Genomic DNA, 22,368 nt, shown 5'->3' with positions numbered 1-22,368 from the left:
TGAGCACCTGGACTCTGAGTCCAGAGCCAGTGAAAGAAACACACCCTGGATCTAACCTGAGCCAGGGAAAGAAACATCTTTATTCCTGAACCCAGGACTAAAGACATGTGCCCTGACTCTGAAACCAGTGCCAAAGAAACACACTTTGTCTCTAGAATCAGATCCAGTAAAAGAAATATGCCCTGGTCCTAAGATTAGAGTCAAAAGGCTAAAAAGAACCAGTGATAGAAATACAGTTTGGCCATGAAATCAGAGCCATCTGTGCTCCTGAGTAGGGAAAACTAACCAATCCCTGAGCAGGGAAAACTAACCAATCCCTGAGCAGGGAAAACTAACCAATCCCTGAGCAGGGAAAACTAACCAATCCCTCTTCTCCCTGGGAAAACCCTGCCCCTAAGAAGCCTTATATACGCTTCTCTGCTGGTTGAGTTAGAGGCCACCTTTTATCCCTCCCTGGCAGAGGCAGTCACTCTCCTGGACTTCTCTTTCCCAAATAAATCTCTCTCTCAAAAGAGTATTGGGTGGCAATCTTCATTCACTGGTAAAGAACAGAAGAACCTGGCTGGGACGTCCCTCGGGGGCCAGAACAAAGCAGAGACCAGAACTTTGCTGGGAGCTCCATGAGCGCTGAGCAAGGCCGGGCAGGAGATCGCTACATTTCTGCACTGAGCAAAGCGGGCCAGGAGACCGCTACATTTCTGCACTGAGCAAAGCGGGGCAGGAGACCGCTACATTTCTGCATGGGCTTCCCCTTTAGCAGAGTGTTAGCAAAAGAAGTCATGTCTTGGGCTGGAGAAGAAGCTGATAGCTCTGCTCGGATGTTCCCTTAAGGGCACAGCTGTAGTGGCTCTCCAGAAGAGCAGGATTGCTATATCCTACCAGGAGACCACATCTAACCGCACCCCAGATTCAGGAAGCCTGGCTTCCCAATAAAGTCAGGACACCTTTCCTGGAGGGCTGAGCTGTCCCATTGCAGCTCCAGCTTCCAGAGCTGTCCTACTATGGATCTACCCCTCCAGAGCTGTCCTACTGTGACTCTACCCCTCCAGGGCTGTCCTATTGTGGCTCCGCCCCTCCAGAGCTGTCCTATTGTGGCTCCGCCCCTCCAGAGCTGTCCTATTGTGGCTCTGCCCCTCCAGAGCTGTCCTATTGTGGCTCCGCCCCTCCAGAGCTGTCCTATTGTGGCTCCGCCCCTCCAGAGCTGTCCTATTGTGGCTCCGCCCCTCCAGAGCTGTCCTACTGGGGCTCTCAGCACAGCCTGGGGTCCCAGGATATCTTTGCAGCTCCACAATTGTAGCACATTCCCCTACACAGCCTGTCTCAAAAAACAAAACAAAGCAAACAACAACCAAACTATACAACTGCCATGCATAACTTTTAGTGGGAATATACGCAGTGGTCGGTGCTGTAAAGATCCCACCCTTGAAAATAACTGGAGAAGGAAACTGAGCAGAGGTTGTTGCCGTGCAGGGAAAATTTAACTCAGCTCTGTTTCAGAAATTCTTTAAAATAACCCTGTTTGAGATGTGTGTTTGGAAAGAAACAAAAACTTTACAAGTTATCTGTTTCCTAAATTAACATGTAACCATTACACAGAATGAAGTCAGAGCAAACACAGGGCGGGTGTCCATGCAGAGTTTCCCACCATTTTCATGAATGGAAAATCTGAAGAACCAGGTTATTTTATGAGTCAGTGTTAAGCAAGACCATCCCAGAGAAAAGCAAAAGGGAAAGCCCAGTGCACCTTGTATTTGGCTTGGTCCACAGCCATTCCTCTTTTCTCCACTGGGTACTTCTGGAGGGGCAGAGCTGGGGAAGAAAGAAGGGATCATGAGAGCCTAAGCCTTTTAATAAAAGGTCACCCTGGATGCATACCTGTCACCCAGGGAGAAGAAATCTAGGCTGTCGTGATATTCCTAGAGTCAGAAAAGGAACGAAGCCTATGTTGTCCGAGGCTGGAATTGGTCCTTAGCTCACTGGGGTCTCAGAACAGAAGATTGGAGCCAGTTGGTCAGTCAGAGGCATCCCACACCTACAAACCACGGCTGCAGTCACTCACCCACCACGGGGATCCCATATATCCTCACACCCACACCTAACCCAAACAACAGCCTGCAACATATGGTCGAAGCCACAGGAACACGTCTACCCTGAGAATACAGCCACATCCACACGGTTACAGAACCCTAAAATACAACACAGAAAACCACGGTGCTACAAATGGTCACAACACACTCACTGCGGGATCACACAATAGTGACAATCCCCTCCAGTTCCCCTCATGAGAATTATACAAAATCACACACAATTAGCAGAACACAACAGCCTCATGAGAGAGACACAGTCAGCCTGGCAACGGGACTCATCTTCCAACTCACTATATCACGTAAAGTTACATAATCACACTCAAACATATGCAGTCACACACACACACACACACACACACACACACACATCTCCCCCTCAAGTTAACAGTCTTGCGAGCGTAATTACTAACTCTCTGATAGATCCCTCATAAACAAATTATGCCGTTACACACCATCAGTCCAAACACACGGGGACGCAATCACACACACTTATACACACGGTCGTACAGTTATCAATCACACACGGCTCTGAGAATGCTCACTGAGAAACTTAAAAATCACACCCGCGCACTCGTGGCGCCCTAAGGTCACTTCAGGTCACACTCACGCACAGCCAAGAGCTCGCTACTGTTCACCCAGCTAGACTAACTCCCACCGGCCTGACAGCTCGGATACCAACTGGTATTTCCCTTCAGAACCCATGGTCGCACCTGCGGAGCCTCACAAGGGTCTAGGCCGCTCCCCGCGCACTTTCCCGTCCCCGGACAACGAGGGTCCCGCAGGCAAAAGAAGGGGCTGCTTTGAGTGCGCGGAAGTTTCTGGGAAATGTAGTCCGCGGTGGGACCTGGCGGGGAAAATGGCGCCCGCTCTCGGATTCCCGCCAGGGCACCGCCTGAGGCAGGTTGAGAGGCTCGCTCCGCACGTGCAATTGCGTGCCCAAGTTTCCTAAACACAGGCACAAGGTGGGACCGAAACTCTCACAACACGCAGGGCTGACATCCTGGACACAAGCCCCCTCCATGGTAAGGGGCCGACCTCGGGAAACCACTGCTTTCTGAGTAAGTGGAGGCCAGGTTGGCGCCGGAAGTTGTGTGTCGTCGCACGTGTTTCTGGGAAATGTAGTCTAGGGACTAGTGCGTGGCACTAATCTCCTGGAACAAAGTTGCTTCAGTGATTTCTGAAAGACCACACCCAGTGTTGGGACGCTTGTGGGCGTTAGAACTCACTGAAGGAAGAATGTTTAGGATGTCGATAGGTCTCCCGTTTTGCCTCCCTCAGTATAGAGTTTATATGACTCATTTAGGTTGCATATAAAAAAAAGACAATAAATATTAGTTATTAAAAACTGCCAGATTTAGGAAGAATTGTGAATGAATGATTGCTCCTGAGTAGGCATGGGATTCTTTTACAGTTTAGTTTCTTTTTTTTTTAAAAGTTTTTTCCTATTCAAATTTATTTGTTTGTTTGTTTAGAGTCTGGGTATCTCTCCAGGATTGGAACTCACTATGTTGGCTGGATTTGCAGTTCATCTTATCCGTCTTTCCCTGTCTCAGATGTTTGGACTAAGGGTTAGCTTCACCCTGCAGTGAAAAAAATGTTTTGTTTGTTTTTGTTTTTCGAGACAGGTTTTCTCTCTGTAGCAGCCCAGGCTGTCCTGGAGCTAGCTCCGTAGTCCAGGCTGGCCTCCAACTCACAGAAGTCCACCTGCCTCTGCCTCCAAGCGCTGGGATTAAGGGCTTGTGTCACCACTATCCCGCGAAAATATTCTTAAATTAGGAAATAGTGATGTGTGCGCAACTCTGAAACAGTAAAACAATTAGGTTGTGTGTAGCAAAAGCGGCTACGGGGAACTGAACCCGGGAACTCGTGCGTGTGGCATGAGCCTTCTGATGCCTTATTAGTCATAGTTATGTTGGATTTTTTAAAAAAAATCAAGTCCACTGAGGTACAATTTCGCTACAACAAAAGACACCAGTCGTATGGGTTTATTGTAAAACACACCTTTAAAAGGCTTCTTTCCCGCAGTAGGTGGCTGTGGAGGCCAGGCGAGAGCATCAGATCTTCGGGAACTGGATTTACAAAGGGTTGTGAGCAACCATGTAGGTGGTGGGACCTGACTTTATGTCCTCTGCGAGAAGAGAAAGTACTCTTCGTCACGGGCCCCCTCTCCGGCCAGGAATGCACTAACTTAACAGTGAGCTGTTTGACGAGACTCAACATGAATATATAGCACCGGCATCATATTTACGACCTAGACCTTGTTTGCTTGTTTTTTGTTTCTGTGTGGCCCTGGCTGTCTGGAACTTGCTCATGTCCGCTAGCCAATTCAGAAGAGTTTTTTGGTTCAGAGGCGGGGTTTATATTGGGGATGGACTGATACTGAGAGAAGAGGCGGAGCGTGAAGTCTGCAGCCTTTTTGAGCTGTAAATGAGCAATGGCAGGGGTTGGTGGTGGCTTGCGATTCGGCTCAGGTTCCCCTTTTGTTCTTTAACATTTTTACGTGGGATTTTAATAAACCATAAAGAAATGCCTAACACCTGTGGATCAGGTTGGTCCTGAGCTCACAGAGATCCACCTGCCTCTGCCTCCTGAGTGCTGGGATTAAAGGCGTGCGCCACCACCACCTGACTCTGCCTGGATTATTTTTATACATCAAGCCCCACCCTGGTTTTCTGTGGGCATCCACAGAATAAGTGAGGTATTCTTCATGAAGAGTTCCTTACAAATGAAACACAAGTTGCTGGGCGGTGGTGGCACACCTTTAATCCCAGCACATGGAAACTGAGGCAGGCTGATCTCTGTGAGATAGTGGCCAGCCTGGTCCACACAGTGAGTTTGGAGTTCCAGAACATCCAGAGCTATATAGGGAGATCCAGTCTCCAATACGTAAATGGAATTACATAGTAGGTATACTTTTTTACTTTGGTTTTGGCAAGGTGTTTATGGGACTCAAATATACTCTTTTCTTCTTAAGCATTTCTTTTCTTTGCTGAATGATATCCCGTTTATGAATTCTGTGTCTGAGCTTGCATGTCCAGTCACTGATGGATATTTCCCTCCTCTCCAGATTAGCTGATTTGAATAAAGCAGACATCTGCTTGCAGTTCTTTCTATAAGCATGTGCGTCCACTTAACTTAGGAGATATGTGGTAGTAGAGTCAGTGAATCTTATAAGCAAATATTGAATTTTGTAAGGAACTACCAGACTGTTTTACAAAGTGGTCATACTATTTAATTTCACCAGCAATGTAAGAAAGTTTTATTTGTTCCATTACCATTAAAACTATTGTCAGCCTTTTTTTTTTTTTTAAAGATTTGGTGTGTGTGGTGTGTGTGTGTGTGTGTGTGTGTGTGTGTGTGTGAATTCATATATTACTGCAGTGCCTGCACAGGCCAAAAGGGGGAGCCAGATCACCTAGAATTTATAGAAAGATTTGTGAGCTGCCTGTCATGGCAAAACCTGTCTAAGTATTTGAGGCTTGAGCCACCACCTCGGCCTCTCTGGTTAGTCTTTGAGTTTACTTACCTATTTAGAGAGCCATGGTATTGCATTAAGGCTTCCTTTACACAGAAAGGACATTGCTATCTACCAATTACTTTTGAATTTTGGTGCTTTTAGTCACATGGTGGCCATCTTAAGTTCTTTCTTTCCTCCTCCCCCATCCCCCTACCTTCTATGTATACCTCAGCCTGGCCTGGTGCCCCATCCTCCGAAGTCCTGAGACTTTAAGTGTGAGCCATCATCCCTGGCATTAAACTACTTAAGGGCTCTAGCTACCCTAGGCCTAGCAAACAGGGCCTGGCAGGCCTTGCCCTTCTCTCCCCACCCCCTTCCCTCTGCCTTGCTAAAAACTGTTAGATTACAGTTCTAAAGCTAGCTACCAAGGTCTGTTCCCTTATTTGACCACTTCCTCCTTCTGAGGCTGACTATATCGAAGTATTAAAGTCCAGGAATCAAAAGCCTCTTTTGGCTCACCTAATTAAGATGCCCAATTAAAAGTAAACACTTCATCCTAACACGAGGTTTCCCCTTTTACCTTTATAAACCTATGTGCCACATCTGCCTCCCCTCTACCCAGAGGCAATCCTTTGTCCCTCTGTGACAAATACCCCTGCCCCTTCCCTTGTGTTCCCTCCCCCCTGTCCTCCCCTCCGTCTCCCTTGTCCTCTATCCTGTGTTTCTCTGAGTCTCTGCTCTCTGTCCCTCTGGGGCAACTGCTACGTTACTGAAGGTGGTTAGATGGAAGATCACAGAAGACTGGACTTCACGCCTGCACTCCACTGCTTCCTTCAGGACACTGCCACTGCTCCCCTCCGTTGTGGTATAGTCCACAGGACTGACCCCAGCTTGTACCCTATTTCCCAATGTCGTTTCTCATTAAAGATTTTAACACTCGCCGGGCGGTGGCGGCGCACGACTTTAATCCCAGCACTTGGGAGGCAGAGGCAGGCGGATCTCTGTGAGTTTGAGACCAGCCTGGTCTACAAGAGCTAGTTCCAGGACAGGGTCCAAAACCACAGAGAAACCCTGTCTCGAAAAAGCAAAAAAAAAAAAAAAAAAATTTTTAACACTCTTCCAGTTGCTTGTGATCCTGATTCTGACGCCTCCCTCGGTTGTTGGGGTTTCTCTCCGGAGCAGATTTCCATCCTGAACTGTCAACCTTTTTCATGAATGATTTTTTTCTATAGAGCGGACTGTACCACCTTGGTTTCTCCCTCATTCCCAGTGGTTTCTCCCTCCAGCCCACTCTTAAACGTTTTTGTCTGTTCGGGATCCCCTGTACCCTCCGGTTTCTTCCAGCAGATGGCGCTTTATTCAGCATGGCAACTAGGATTCTAAATATAACAGAATATAACATGATCCCATGTCGAGTACCTTCTTCCTCTTGGATGATGCACATACAAAGGTCACAGCACTCTATCTACCTGATAATTCTTTAGCTCATTCTGTGAAATCGGCCTGGATTCCTTTGCTGTACGGAATGGGCAAACTTCAAAGATGGCGGCCTACACGAATAAGTGTGGGCGCGGCCATGTTCTCCGGGCCAATTAAGGAATCGTATGCAGAGCCTCTTGAAGCTACACGTGTGTGTGTGTGTGTGTGTGTGTGTGTGTGTGTGTGTGTGTCCGTGCGTGCGAGCACGCCTTGGTTTTCTCTAGCTGCCCAGGTAACGCAGGGCATGCGCACTAATAATAGCCCGGGAGGACATTTTTTGGAAGACCGGAAGTGGCCGTAGTTCCGGAAGGTGGTTTCTGGCCCGCGCTGCCGCTGTTGAGTATTTCTGTTGTGGATTCTGTTAATAACAAGAAGTCTTCGGGAATGATTCCGGTTGGTTTCAGCTAGAATTTGTGGCGTCAGTAGTGTGCGTGGGTGTTAGGCGGTGTTGCCGTGGTGACTGCGGGATGATGGTTGTCCCTGGGAGGATTTCTCCGGTCAATAATGGGAGTTTGGCGGTGGAAGGGTGGGCGGGTAACGGGTGTGAGGGACGAGCGGGACTGTGCTGAGTGACCCGTGAGACCGTGGCGTCTGTTATCTGTTTGCTTTCTAGTCTGAAAGTTTAGCTCATTAATTTATAGCCTTCTTTAATGTAAAGGATTTGCGACCTTTGTTCTGTAGAGTTCTCTTTATTATTGTTCAAATATAATTGGCTTTCTTTTTTAAATTTGTTTTCTTTGATCCAGGAGTCATTTTAAAGTGAATTTCTTGTTTCAAATGTCTCTGGGTAGTGGGTCGAGTTGAAAAATACTTTATGGCCTATGCCATAATCACTTTTCATAAATGTCACATCTATTACATAAAAATAATTCGTTCTTTTAATTAGTTGTATTGTGGTATAATAAGCATATATTTTAATATATCATATGACCATACAGATTTTTTTGTCTGCTTAGTTGTGGGGGATGGTATATATTGCTATAAGTGTATTGTTACCAACACATGTATATTTTTACATAATACATTTACCTATTATTTGAAAATTCTCCATATGTATACATTGTGTTTTGATCTTACCAGCCCTTACTGCCCCCCTCCACTTACGAGTATTTGCGGGGGGGGGGTGTTCGAGATGGGGCTTCTCTGTGTAGCCCTAGCTATTCTAGAGCTCTGTAGACCAGGCTGGCCTTGAACTCACTGAGATCTGCCTGCCTCTGCCTCCTGAGTGCTGGGATTAAAGGCTTGCGCCACTATTTTTAATAATGGGTATGACTAAATAGCTCCGGGGATATTATAGCAATTCAAGTGTCCATCTTCATTTTGTGAAATAACTTAATTTCCCAAATGCCTTTCCTTTTTGCAAGTTTTCTATGGTTTGTCCAATTTTTACCCCTTGGGTTTTTAAAAGCAATTGCTAGATTTTTTTTATTAGAAAGAAGCTATTAGTCTCTTGATAAAAATAATACATACCTTTTTTTAAAAGATTTATTTATTTATTATGTATACAGTATTTTCAGTACTCTGCCTGCAGGCCAGAAGAGGGCACCAGATCTCATTAAAGATGGTTGCTGGGAATTGAACTCAGGACCTTTGGAAGAGTAGGCAGTACTCTTAACCACTCTCCAGCCCAATAATATATATCTTTATTTCAATTTTGTGGCATCTTTTTTCTTTGTCTTTCTTTTTTGGGGGGGAGGTGTTGGACCCAGAACCTCAAGCATGCTAAGCAAATGTTCTACCTCTGAGCTATAGCTTCACACACACACACACACACACACACACACACACACTCATTATGTATGTGTGTGTTAAAGCTATTTGTTTGTGTTCCAGGGCAGCACAGACTTGCCATGTCACAAGTGTGGAAGTCAGAGAACAACCCATGGGAGCTGGTTCTCTCTTTCTACTACATGGTCCCCTGAGGTCAAACTAGAGCCATCAGGCTTGGTGGCAAGTGTCTTTACCATCTGAGTTGTCTTGCTCCCCCTTCCCCATGATGGCATATTTTATCATATGATGTGGTCTGCTCAGAAATGCGTGCCATCTTTTATATCTTCAGTTCATCGTATGTGTGTGATGGATGGAAGCTTCTTCCTCCGTGCATAACTAGATACCGTCTTGGACTTTGCTCCAGATTCTGACACTAGAGCAAGACTGAGTGATAGGTCCGTGGGAATGTCATGGCGCTGTTGAGAGTCTCTAGGAAAGGAATCTCGAGATGTGCTACTATATATAAGAAGTGGAAGGTTAGATTAGTTAAAAGCAGGACTTCGTGATGCAGCTCCCATGAGGTTGTCATCCATGAAGGATGTAGCTGTTTGGGGGTCACCATTGCTCTTTTCAGTAACCCTTCCCCTGTACTGTGTAAGCGAGCCCCGGGGACTCATCGGTCTCACTAGTTTGGACTTAGGTGATTCTGTCTTCGGCTGTTGTTTCTCTAATCTGGGGTGAGCCAGCTGTAGCACGTGCCCATGGCACGGTGGTGCGCAGTGCGGACTCCAGAATACTTGCAATACTTTTGGGGCATCTGAAAGTGCATGTATTTAAATTTTCAGACCTGCCTGAGTTTGTGCTCTGCACAGCGTGCGATGATTTTTTCCGGGTGGCAGCCAGTTAGCAGCGCCAATTCCAGAATCAATGTCTTGAGTACACTTGGTATATGTGTTTTACTTCTTTTGGTTATGTTGTCTTTACATTTTGATGTCTATTTTAAGATGTTTGCCTTTATGTAATGTGTGTTAGTGTGCCTGAGCACATGCCATGGTGTGCGTGGGGGAGGGAGGACAAACTGCACAGGCCATTTCTCTCCTTTCACCATGTGGGTCTTGGGGCTGGAGCTTGGGTTGTCAGGTAGTAGGTTCTTTTTACTCTCTAGGATGTCTCCCGAGGCCCAGATTTTCTAAATTTCCTACTCTCCCAGCACTGTGTACTGAGTTAGTCCCTGTGGTACAACAACCCAGGATCGCTCTGGGGACTAGTTAGACCTGCAGGAGCAAAGCCAGGGGGTGTGCGACTTAACTGTATTTTGACAATTCCTCTAGACCAGTGGTTCTCAGCCTTCTTAACGCTGTGACCTTTAATACAGCTCCTCGTGTTATGGTGACCCCAACCATAAAATTAATTCTGTAGCTGTTTCATAACTGTAATTTCACTACTGTTAGAGATCATAATATAAATATCTGTTTTTTCCAGTGGCCTTAGGTAACCCCTATGAAAGGGTTTTTAATCCCAAGGGGTTGTGACCCACCGGTTGAGGAACACCGCTCTGTAGTTTCTAGTACCTTCAGATGCCCAAGATGTGTTTCTGTGGTGAATGACTAAGGACTAAGGACTCAATCTTTCCAGGTTTCTTGGTATCTCTGTGGGGCTCCTTACAAGATCTTCCGCCAGACTTCAGATGACTTCGTCCATACATCTCTGACTGATTTCATAGAGAACCAGTAAGCTTCTGGCTGCGGAGAGAACAGGGTCGAGACCCAGGGGGGCCATGTCAGGCAACTGCTCTTCAACACCTTCGGCACCAGGGGATCTTGGAAGCTCGTGTGAGGTCAGCAGGAGGAATCCCGGGGTGGGACTTCCTCCACAAAATAGTTGCCTCTGATTTATTGCTAGAGTCTCAGAGGAAGAGCAGATAGGCCACAGGAGGCAACCAAACTCTAAGGAAGCAAATTTTGATCTTTCTACCATAAACTTAAGAAACACCCGGGCAAGTGTCCCTGGCTTCAGAGGCCGGAGGGTGGAGCATGATGAAAGACTCTTGGTTTTGTTTGTTTGTTTTGCTTTTTGCTTTTTGGGCTTTTTTTGTGGTTTATTTATTTATTTTTTTTTTTTTAAAGACAGAATCTCACTATGCAGCCCTGGCTGGCTTGGAACTTCCTGTGTAGACGAGGCTTGCCTTGAACTCACAGAGATCCTCCTGATTCTGCCTCCCAAGTTCTGGGATTAAAGGTATGTGCCTCCACTGCCCAGCTTTTAGTTTTTTAATATTCATTTGCGTAGCACTTGATGTTTGTCTTTTTCATTAGTGTTGAAGGTCTTATCCCTCTGGTGATACAGTGATAGTTTGTTAGGAATGATTCAGTTCTTTTGCATAGGCAGTGTCTATTAGTTCAGATATGGGGAGCCAAAAGCAACACCAAAAATTCCTCTGTGGAAAGGCTCGCAGGGGAAAGATGAACGGTGGCTCATCCACCTCATTCTCTGCATGCCCCTGTCACCGAGTGTAGATGGCCAGTTTACATTGTTTGCCATGGGTTATTCGCTTCATTATATACCTGAAAACAACTACTTTTTTCTTCTGATTTCAAAAATAGTAGTTAGTGTGCTGGACACACACTGCAGTTTGTTTTTAAATGTTGGTAAATACAGAGCATCTTGTGAATAACATTCTTCCCTAGGGAAAAAAAAGTCTTTTTCTGATCTCTAAGAAAGGGTAGGATTTCATTTCAGGCTTTGACCACAAATAGCAAGTCTCAGCTGAATATTAAAGACATTTCTGTTCTGATGGGCAGTTTCAGCTTTGGATGTCTCAGTCATTGTATGTCAGACGGGAGCCAGGACTGACTGCTATGCCAGGATTAAGAAGTAACAGTCATCCGTATTGGTGGGAATAAGAGGACGGTTATTGCTTTGCAGTTGAATAGTGCTGTGATTTCTGTCTGCTTAGGCATAATTAAAGAATGGTCTTTCAAGTGTTTATCTAAATATTCTTTATCAATAAAAACTTGGGAGTCAGATACCAGGGTAAGAACCTGATTGATCACAGAAATGACGGAGAAGCAATCAGTGACCTCCAGTCTCTCTCCTTCCTTGATCCAAAAGGACTGAGCCTTTCTCTCATCCCCTCCTTACTATTTCCTGTGTCTCTCTATATATCCTCAGTCCTCCAAAAGCTCTATGGCTAATTTTGGTTAGCTACTAGCTAGCTCTGTCATCTGATTCAAAATAAACTATATTGGCAGTCTCGGGAGTGTCAGAGTGTGATCAAAATATCCCACAACATATTTTGGTTTTGTCTTCTGTAGGTGGAGTTTTCCTGTCCTGCAGCTGGTCTCAAACACACTGTTCAGCTATTGGCCAGTCAGCTTGTTTATTAAACCAATCATAGCGACATATATAAGCGACATAGTGACACACAGTGTAAAGGAATATTCCATAGCAGTCTTCTGTCCCAGTGGCCAGACAGTGAGTCTTCTTTAATGTTGACTGCCTATGAGTGTGTGTGTGTGTGTGTGTGTGTGTGTGTGTGTGTGTGTAACACCACAGAGAGTACCATGATCTGGATAATCCTATCAGTCCAGCTCCTAGCAACACTGAAGCCCACTTGATAGTTCCAGGCCTATCTGTCAGCAACTGCTTTTCTTATTTAAAAATAAAGGAATGGGAGAAAATCTGCTCAGAAATAAGAATAACAAGAAACCTACAAGCCCAGCATTGGTGTTGCACGCCTTTAATCCCAATACTCAGGAGGCAGAGGCAGGTAGATTTCTATGAGTTCAAAGCCAGCCTGGTCTACAGAGCGAGTTCCAGGACAGCCAGGACTCCACAGATAAACCCTATCTTGAAAGGAAGGAAGGAAGGAAGGAAGGAAGGAAGGAAGGAAGGAAGGAAGGAAAGAAAGAAAGGAAAGGAAAGGAAAGGAAAGGAAAGGAAAGGAAAGGAAAGGAAAGGAAAGGAGGAAGGAAGAGTCTACAGCTGCATATTTAGGAGTGGGAATTTGACAACCACCTGAAATGATGATGGCTGGATCTTACTGATGATAATAGTATACAAAAAATTACAGTATTTATTTCCCAATAAATAAAAATAAACAAAGATCAACTCTGACCCATCTGTCTGGTGGCCCACTGTCCCCCAGATAGCTCTGTTATATTCTCCTATGGCAGCAAACTACTGTAAAAACCTTCCAGTCTGCCTCTCCAATTTGTCTACCACACCCTGTCTTTCAAGGGCTGAACTCAGACCCCTGGAACAAGCTATACCCAGCAAGGTGGTGCAATACGACTTTTGCATGAACCACAGGGGACAAGACACAGTGTCAGCTCTGTTTGGAAAGAATAACCGTGTAGTCTCCAAGCAAGTCCCTCACTGTGCTTAGACCTGTGAGGCCTGCAGGGAACCGTAGGACTGAAGATGTAGACTTCTGCCCTAGTTTCATTTCCTATTTCTATGGCTAAAAGAGAAAAAAGAAACCTCACAAAAACAACATAATAGATGAAGGGTTAACTTGGCTCACAGTTCCAGGCTACTGTCATGGGATGTCACAGTGGCAGGAACTCGACACAGCTGAGCACCTCTCCAGTCAGGAGCAAAGAGAATGCATGCATGCTTGTGCTCAGCCCCCTCGCTCTGCCCCCCACTAATGCAGCTCAGGATCTCCTACTTAGGAAATGGTGCAGACCCCAGTGGGCTTTCCATACCAACTGACATAATCAAGACACTCTCCCATAGGCCCTGTGGTCTAGACAGCCCCTCACTGATGCTCTCTTCCTACGATTCTAAATTGTGTCCAGTTGGCTGAATTAACCATCCTGGTTTTCTGTACTCTGGGGTTCCTGTGGCTCCTCTGATGTCCTCAGCAATCTTCTTTGCTTGTTTCCACCAACATGTCGTAGTTTATTTGTTGTGTTGGCCGTGAGATGAGTGTCAGTGTTTCTCCTTGACCATTGCTCTGGCATTGCTCTCCAGGGACTTTTACAAATGAGCGAAAGACAAAAACACAATCTGTATTCCTCATTTCTAACTATGTTTCTCCACGCGCCCCCGAGTCTGTTTACACTGAACAGGACTTTGCTCTTACAGAGGTCAGTGTCCTTCATGGATGTGTCTATAGACTTCAGCAGAGACGAATGGCAGCACCTAGACCCCCACCAAAGGAGCCTCTACCGGGACGTGATGCAGGAGACCTACAGTCACCTGCGCTCAGTAGGTAAGCAGAGTGCCCTTGTCTGTAACCAAGTCTCACTGAGCGTATTCTGTTCTCAGTTGGATGCCGCTGTGAGGTGTCTTGAATATGTCATGGTTTTTGTCTGTGTTTGACTAGGATTCTTTTAAGATTTGTTTATTTTCTTTATTTCACACGCATGGAAATGCAGTACCTTTGGAGGCCAGAAGAGGGCATCACATTCACTATAGTGAGTGAGTGCCCAGTGTGGCTGCTGTGAACCAAGTCAAGAACAAGTGCCCACAATGGCTGAGCATCTCCCCAGCCCTGCAACAGGGTTCTCTTTCTCCTTTGTGCACTCTCAGGATGGCTCTGTTCATAGAGATCTGTGGCTACTTAAGAACAAACTCTCGTTACACACTAAGACCCAACAGATCGGACTCTGAAACATAAGTAGTTGGGCCCAGTCCTTTATTGTTTTCTGTGAACAGGATATCAGGTTCCCAAGACAGAGGTTTTCGTGCTGGAGCAAGGGAAAGGAGACATGGGCATTGCAAAATGAGAGCCCATGTCAGCCCTGTGTAGGTGGGAGGCAAGGGATCCTCAGAAAAGACAAGAGAGAAAACCTCAGCCATCTGGAGCAGGATTGACACCTTAGGAATGCTGTTAAGGTGACTTCTGGGAAGTTCTACATTTCTTGTATGCTTGATTGAGGACCCTTAACACTGACTTCTCAAGTAACTGAATGCCTTCTGCTCGGGTTGTCTTCTTAACTTTATAGATTCTAGAGTGTGTGCTAATCTACCTCATTCTTTTTTTCTTTTCTTTTATTTTTTTTTTCTGAAGCTGAGGACTGAACCCAGGGCCTTGTGTTTGCTAGGCAAGCGCTCTTCCACGGAGCTAAATCCCCAACCCCCTTACTTTTATTTTTTAATTGACTTTTTTCCTCACACCTTTCCATGGCCTTAGTCTTTATTTATATACACAGGTATTTATGAATCTTTCTGTCATAATTACTTTGTGATATACACATTTATACTCCTACATCCCATTTTCTTCTTTTCCTGTGAGCTGCTTCAGAACCATATCTCCACCCCAGCTCCTCCTGCTTTTTTTGTGGCTACTACATGAGATTTCTCATTGCTTCCCAGCTTACCTTGCCTTTCCTCTAGCTTATGATTTGAGAATCCTTCTCACTGAACCTAAGGAGTATCTGTCTGCTGTGTTTGACACTATTAATCACCCTTTACCAAGCTTCATCTTAATGCTGCCTGAGTGAGTCCACATATGACCTGGTCTTTCTTCCTGGTTACTTGATTTTTTTTCTGTTGCTGCTGTTTGTTTGTTTGGTTTTGTTTGGTGTTTTTTTTTTTTTTTTTTTTTGAAACAGGGTTTCTCTGTAGCTTTGGAGCCTGTCCTAGAAACTAACTCTCATAGACCAGGCTGGCCTTGAACTCACAGATATCTGCATGCCTCTGCCACCCGAGTGCTGGAATTAAAGGCGTGCGCCACCACTGCCCGGCATTGCTGCTGTTTTGTACTTTACTGATGAGGCCTGCATTTAATTATAATCTTCTGTTTTAGACTTACGATATGGAGTTTGTATATCCTTTTCTCTCTTTTGCCCACATCCTCCTCCCTCTGTATAATGGAAACATTTAAAAATCATCCATGTTATGAGGTCTAAAATAAATTTGAGCTATTTAACTGTATAGACATGCTAGTTTGCTCTGTGTTACCTTGTTCTTTGCTTTATTTTGTTCACATCTGCTTGTACATAATACATGTATCTAATTATTTCCTCTAACTGATGTTTTGTGTACCTGGATGTTTCATGTCCACCACAACCTTTTTCATCATGTCTCTGTGCTCATCCTGGGTGAGCCATTTGCACCACGCCATGTAACCTCTGCTAGCTGTAGCTGTTTCTAGCTGGACTGCAAACTAAAATAGCATGTTTCACATTGAGCAAGAAGATGCGTTACATGATGCTTTCTCATATTTCATTCCAGAAGAATTGCAGCAAACTGGTGGCCAGAAAGAGACCTGTCAGCAAATAGAAAATAAGTCGGCAAGTGATGTTATCTTCATCAAGAAGACACTGGATACAAAGAGTCGTTGTGGACCTAAGGTCATTAGAAAAATAATTCATGTGAACCCATACATTGTTCTGCCCCCCAAAAGACCCCATCAGTGTGACTCACTTGGGAATGATCTGAAGCATAATTTAGAATTACAGAGTCATAATGAAAATAACGGGCCAGAGAGAATTAAAAAGATTACTGAATATGATAAAAATTCATCTTATACCAATGCTGAGCATACTGTAACAGGAAAGAAATTATGGGACCAAAATCAATGTGGAAAAGCCCTCAATTATGAACAAGTACCTTATCAATATCAGAAAATTTATATTGGAGAGAATTCATATGAATGTGCTGAATTTGGAAAGCTCTCCACCCAGAAGTCACAGTTCAAAGTACATATGAAATCTCATACAGGAGAAAAACTTTATGTATGTGTTGAATGTGGGAAGGCATTTTCACAAAAGCCAGAATTCATTACACATCAGAAAACCCATACTAGAGAGAAACCCTATAAATGCAATGACTGTGGAAAGTCCTTTTTCCAAGTCTCTTCTCTCTTCAGACATAAGCGGTTTCACACTGGAGAAAAGCTCTTTGAATGCAGTGAGTGTGGGAAAGGCTTCTCCTACAACTCAGACCTCATTATCCATCAGAAAATCCACACAGGAGAGAGACATCATGCATGCACTGAGTGTGGCAAAGCCTTCACACAGAAGTCCACACTCAAGATGCACCAGAAGATCCATACAGGAGAGAGATCCTATATATGTATCGAGTGTGGACAGGCTTTCATCCAGAAGACACACTTGGCTGCACACCGCAGAATTCACACAGGAGAAAAGCCATATGAGTGCACTAACTGTGGAAGGTCCTTCATTTCCAAGTCACAGCTCCAGGTCCACCAGCGAATTCACACAAGAGTGAGGCCCTATCTGTCTGCTGAGTATGGGGAAATCTTCAATGGTAGTTCCAACCTCATTGCACTTAAAAAAGCTCAAGTGAGAGAGAAATCTTCCGTCTGCACAGAATGTGGGAAGGCCTTTACCTACAAGTCAGAATTAATCATTCACCAGAGAATTCACACCGGAGAGAAACCTTATCAGTGTAGTGACTGTGGAAAAGCCTTCACCCAGAAGTCAGCTCTCACAGTGCACCAAAGAATCCATACAGGAGAAAAATCATATGTGTGCATGAAATGTGGGCTGGCTTTCATCCAAAAGGCACACTTGGTTGCACACCAGATAATCCATACTGGAGAAAAACCTTATAAATGTGGTCACTGTGGAAAACTCTTTACGTCCAGGTCCCAACTCCATGTACACAAACGAATTCACACAGGAGAAAAACCTTACGTGTGCAGTAAATGTGGGAAGGCATTCACTAACAGGTCAAATCTCATCACACATCAGAAAACACATACAGGAGAAAAAGCCTATGTATGTTCAAAGTGTGGAAAGGCCTTCACTCAGAGGTCAGACCTGATGATACACCAGAGAATTCATACCGGAGAGAAACCATATAGCTGCAGTACCTGTGGGAAAGCCTTTACCCAGAAGTCACACCTCAATATACACCAGAAAATTCATACTGGAGAGAGACAGTATGAATGCCACGAATGTGGAAAAGCCTTCAATCAGAAATCAATACTGATTGTGCATCAGAAAATTCATACAGGGGAGAAACCCTACGTGTGTACTGAATGTGGGCGAGCTTTCATCCGAAAGTCAAACTTCATCACTCATCAAAGAATTCATACCGGAGAGAAACCTTATGAATGCAATGACTGCGGGAAGTCCTTTACTTCTAAATCTCAGCTCCTGGTGCACCAGCCAATCCACACAGGTGAGAAACCTTATGTGTGTGCTGAGTGTGGGAAAGCCTTTAGTGGCAGGTCAAATCTCAGTAAGCACCAAAAAACTCACACAGGGGAGAAACCCTACGTCTGTTCGGAATGTGGGAAGACCTTCAGACAGAAGTCAGAGTTGATTACACATCATAGAATTCATACTGGAGAGAAGCCTTATGAGTGTAGTGACTGTGGGAAATCATTCACTAAGAAATCACAGCTTCAAGTGCATCAGCGAATTCATACAGGAGAGAAGCCTTACGTGTGTTCTGAATGTGGGAAGGCCTTCACTGATAGGTCCAACTTAAATAAACACCAAACAACACACAGTGGAGATAAACCTTATAAGTGTGTAGTCTGTGGAAAAGGCTTTGTTCAGAAGTCAGTGCTCAGTGTGCATCAGAGTATTCACACTTAAACATTATGAGGAAAAACTCACTGAGGTCTTGTCTTACTGTAATTGTTGTTTCTGTGAAATGGGATGCTATGTATATTATTGTAAGTAAAAATTATTGTAACGTAAGTGACAGTGCAACACATTACTGCTCAGAAAAGGACCCAGAGAAGGACCTTTCTACATGCCAAGAAGAAACTGCATCCATTTGATACAATAGAAACTTTCTCATGAAGAAATTCAGTGGAACACTTACCAAGTTCTTCACAAGGACGACTGTGTTAACCATGTTAATGAGAATACTGTTGGGATAGATATAGTGCCAACTAATTGAATGATGAAACCATATAATACACATGATAGCAAGTCTTTTTTCTGTCAGTTATTTGTTGCAAACATTAACAGACCTGTGGGTGTGTTTGCATTCTTGGTTGAATCTAACATATTTATGCATACCCAGTACTTCTGTTGAGAGACATATACTACATGATGGGGCATGGCATTTCATGTCTCTAATTCCAGCCTTTGGAAGGGCAGAGGCAGAAGGGTCACCATGACTTCAAGGCTAGTCTAAGCTACAGGGTAAGACCCTATCTCAAAAATGAGAAAGACCACAATAAAAACATATACTAACAAAAACTTCAGAGTGTAAGTGGATTCTCATTGCCATTTATACCAGGACCTGTAACCCACTTCATAAGGTACCAGTTGTCAGTGTCACAGCTCTGGAGGGAAGGATTACCCTGGCCATCAAACGCCAGGTTATACCTACAGCTCAAAAGGGAAAAGTATCCTGGCTGTTAGAAGCCAGGCTATACCTCTGAGTGTTACAGCTCTGAAGAGAAATGCATCCTGGTTGTCGGAAGCAGTATCTATAACTCCGAAGGGAAAGGTATCCTGGCTGCTGGAAGCCAGGACACCTACAACGTTGTTCTGATGGCTTCCCCAAGGAATGTAGCAGTCCTGCCCCACTCTGCTAGGGGAGTTCCCCCACAGAATGTAGCAGTTCTGCTCGTGCTCTGGCAAAACTACTCCAGAGAAAGAAGGTCATCCCCTAAACCTTTTTCAGGAGATTTATTGGGAGGGCGAAATCCAGAAGTTTGGCTGCCTCTGCTGGGGTGGAAAAGGGCAACTCCCAACTGAACAGGTATAGGACTTATTTAGGGCTTCTTAGGGGTGGAGTTTTTCAAGGTGGGAATTGGTCAGGTTTCAGTCCCTGAGCTTGACAACCTCAGAGATTGGATGGTTTTGTGCTCAGGGAGGTTGATTTCGTGCTCAGGGATTGGCTGTTTTTTGTTTGTTTGTTTGTTTTGCTGAGTTGGTCAGGGCAGAGTGTGTTTCTTTGACTCGGGTTTCATGGCCAAAGTGTGTTTCTTTTGCTGGCCCTTTTTAATCTTTTGGCTCCGGTTTCATTGGTCCCTTTTAGCCTTTTGGCTCTGATTTCAGGGCCAATTGGCTCTGGTCTCAGGATCAGGGTGTGTTTCTTTGGCTCTGGTTTCAGGGTTAGGGTTTGTTTTTGGCTGACCTTCGTACCCTACACCAGTAATTACTTTCTGTTCACTGGGTGGTGCCTTTAATCCCTGCACTTGGGAGGCATAGGCAGGCAGATATCTCTGAGTTTGAGGCCAGCCTGGTGCACAAGAGCTAGTTCCAGGACAGGCTACAAGGCTCCAAAAGCTACAGAGAAACCCTGTCTCCAAAAACAAAAACAAAAAAACCCCACAAACTTAAAAAAAATGAATGTTGTTCTCAGGGCCCTGGAAGGCTAGAATATTGGCCAGAAGCAATGAGGAAATTTAGAAGTATATGGTTTATTGACAAGCTGAAAAGTCAGCAATCACATTGTCTGGATTGGTCCATATCAAGTTTTAGCAAGTCCAGGACTCGGTTATTTGGAGCAGGTTATCATTGATGCTTGAGTGTGTTTGTCAGCCAAATGGAAACCTGGTAAGACATATACAAACTGGGAACAGAAGTTAAAGTGTATGAACTCAACTGAAACTTGTAGTCTCAGTAATTGAGGAAGGGGAAGGGTCCTAAGATCAGGAGAGAGAGAAAAATACCATAATCCTTTTAACTTGTGAGAAGTGAAGTAAAACATTACACAACACTCTTCCACAATAATCCCTGATGCTTAAGAGGACAGGGTGTGATACGCATGTTCCATTTGAGGATGAGAATTCTGCCCTTTTCTGTCCTTTTTGCCCTGTGCTGTGGCCAGTTGTGGATGTTTATATTAATCACATCTACAGCAAACAGAAACTTGATGAGCATTAAGAGATGCATTATCTATTGCTGTGGGACAATGGTTTTACCAGGTAAACATTTGTTTCTTGTACTTGTTTAATAAAATGCTGATTGGCCAGTAGCCAGGCAGGAAGTAGAGGTGGGGTGATGAGAACAGAATTCTGGGCTAATATAATAGGTAATAAGAAGCATAAGCTAGTGGGCCAATCAGTTTATAACCAAGCAGACCTCTGTGCATCTCTTTGGGACTTAACGACTGCGGGAACCAGGCAGCACAGAAACCTCAGCGAACAGAATGGTGCCCAACATGTGGACAAGTGCGTCCACAGAAAACCTGTGAGAGCTTGAACAGGGTTAAGCATGGCTTCTTGGTAGCAGCAATTTCTCGGGTTTGCTCTGCTTGCTAGAGGCAAGTGCATCTCATTTAAAAGAGGCTTCCTGACTCAGCTTTAGCTGCAAAACCTTGCAGCTCTTTTAAGAGGTCCTGCCATGAAACATTTAAATGATGTTGATGAAAATCTGACCTCATGCTTTTTAGTGGTGGCAGGGACCTTGAAACATCATAGAGTTGTGGTGATAAACATGACTCTGGTCAGTACTTCCACCATGAGGCTTGAATTTCAGAAAGCTAAGGAATGGGCTGCATTCAGCTGTAAAAGCCATGGCTTTAATTCTAGCCATGTTGCTTAGCAAATTAAAGACTCATGTGGTCAGAAAAAGAGAGATGTACAGTAAAGGTAGATTCAGACAAAGAAAACCTCAATGTTTTACAATGTGTTTAAAAATATGTGTCGGCTTGGGAGAAAAAAGAATAAAGTCCTTAAAGGAAAAGAGCAGTTGGGTGTGGTGGCACACACCTTTAATCCCAGCACTTGAGAGGCAGAGGCAGGCAGATCTCTGTGAGTTCAAGGACACCCTGGTCTATAGATGGAGTTCCAGGACAAAGATACATAGAGAACCCTGTCTCAAAAAGCCAAAAATTAAAAATAAAAGAGATAGAGGTTAAAGCCACGTAAAGATGGAAATCACACAGATGTTAAGGAAGACCACCTGAGAAATCTCTGGTAGGAACAGATGGCCCAGATGTCAGAGTTCTACATCCAGAACAGATTCAAGACTGCTGCCTGAGATAATCAAGCCTTACTAGATACTCTAGTCATGACTTGATCATAATTCTAAATTTTCTTTAGGTGCCCATAAGATTATCAGTGCCCCCAACCAGCAGGAAGTAGCCTGAAAAACTATGCCAACATTCTCAAAAATTAGACTATGGACATTTTCCTTTGTTTAGAATGTTTGTTACAAGTTGTTATGGCTAATGGTCAGGAGAAAAGCTAAACAAAGGATATTAGATTCAGAGTTTTTTTTTTTAAAGGGGGGAAGTGTTGTGGGACAATGGTTTGTACCCTGTAACTTATATTTTAAATAAATGTAGATTGGCCAGTAGCCAGACAGAAAGTATAGGTGGGGTGAACAGGCAGGAAGTAGAGGCGGGGCAATGAGAATTTTAGGAAAAGGAAAGTTCATTCTGCAGTCGTGACCCAGCCACAGAAGAAGCAAGATGTAACTGCCTCACCAAATAAGGTACCAAGCCATGTGGCTAATGTAGACAAGAATAGTGGGCTAATGTAAGTTATAAGAATTAACAAGAAGTCTGAGCTACTAGGCCAATTACTTTATAACTAATATAGACCTCTGTGTGATTTCTTTGGGTCTTAATGGATGTAGGACTGGACTGGACAGAAAACCTCTAGCTGTCTTGTGGGCCACACATAGAATTGGGATCCCAACCCCCATCCAGCAGACCCTGCAAGTCCCATCCTGCCCCCAAACTCATTTATCTTCTTGCAGCCTCAATGGAACTCCAAAACACAGCTTGTTAGCCAGG

At 44.5% G+C, this 22,368-nt stretch overlaps 2 protein-coding genes across 9 annotated transcripts in view; one reads left to right on the top strand and one right to left on the bottom strand.

The window, feature by feature from the left end:
- LOC126486749 (zinc finger protein 383) overlaps positions 1 to 2,934 on the bottom strand; it is a 22,609-nt gene extending 19,675 nt beyond the window's left edge. Inside the window, exons 1-2 of the mRNA XM_050119204.1 lie at positions 2,798 to 2,934; positions 1,745 to 1,809 (exon numbers count right to left, since the gene is read on the bottom strand). Of these exons, the coding sequence (XP_049975161.1) occupies positions 1,745 to 1,771 (27 nt within the window). The 5' untranslated portion in view covers positions 1,772 to 1,809; positions 2,798 to 2,934. The remainder of the gene's footprint in view (positions 1 to 1,744; positions 1,810 to 2,797) is intronic.
- A 4,290-nt stretch (positions 2,935 to 7,224) lies between these two features.
- On the top strand, positions 7,225 to 19,488 carry LOC126486734 (zinc finger protein 585A-like). Of its 8 annotated transcripts, none has more exons than XM_050119166.1 (6): positions 7,226 to 7,416; positions 10,369 to 10,570; positions 10,864 to 10,971; positions 12,048 to 12,207; positions 13,825 to 13,951; positions 15,919 to 19,488. In XM_050119166.1, exons 5-6 carry the CDS (start codon positions 13,840 to 13,842, stop codon positions 18,255 to 18,257), a joined length of 2,451 nt encoding a protein of 816 aa, XP_049975123.1. In that variant the 5' UTR covers positions 7,226 to 7,416; positions 10,369 to 10,570; positions 10,864 to 10,971; positions 12,048 to 12,207; positions 13,825 to 13,839; the 3' UTR covers positions 18,258 to 19,488. The 8 variants fall into 8 exon arrangements, with proteins under 8 accessions (XP_049975119.1, XP_049975120.1, XP_049975123.1 ...); XM_050119165.1 differs by having other exon boundaries at positions 10,860 to 10,971; XM_050119164.1 differs by lacking the exon at positions 10,864 to 10,971.
- The last annotated feature ends 2,880 nt before the right edge of the window (positions 19,489 to 22,368 follow it).

Source organism: Alexandromys fortis, unplaced genomic scaffold (genome assembly GCF_014885135.2).
Source record: "Alexandromys fortis isolate MF-2015 unplaced genomic scaffold, M_Fortis_MF-2015_v1.1 scaffold_140, whole genome shotgun sequence".
Taxonomy (NCBI): domain Eukaryota; kingdom Metazoa; phylum Chordata; class Mammalia; order Rodentia; family Cricetidae; genus Alexandromys; species Alexandromys fortis.
Note: the sequence above shows the minus strand (reverse complement) of the source record. Positions and strands in the feature narration are given on the sequence as shown.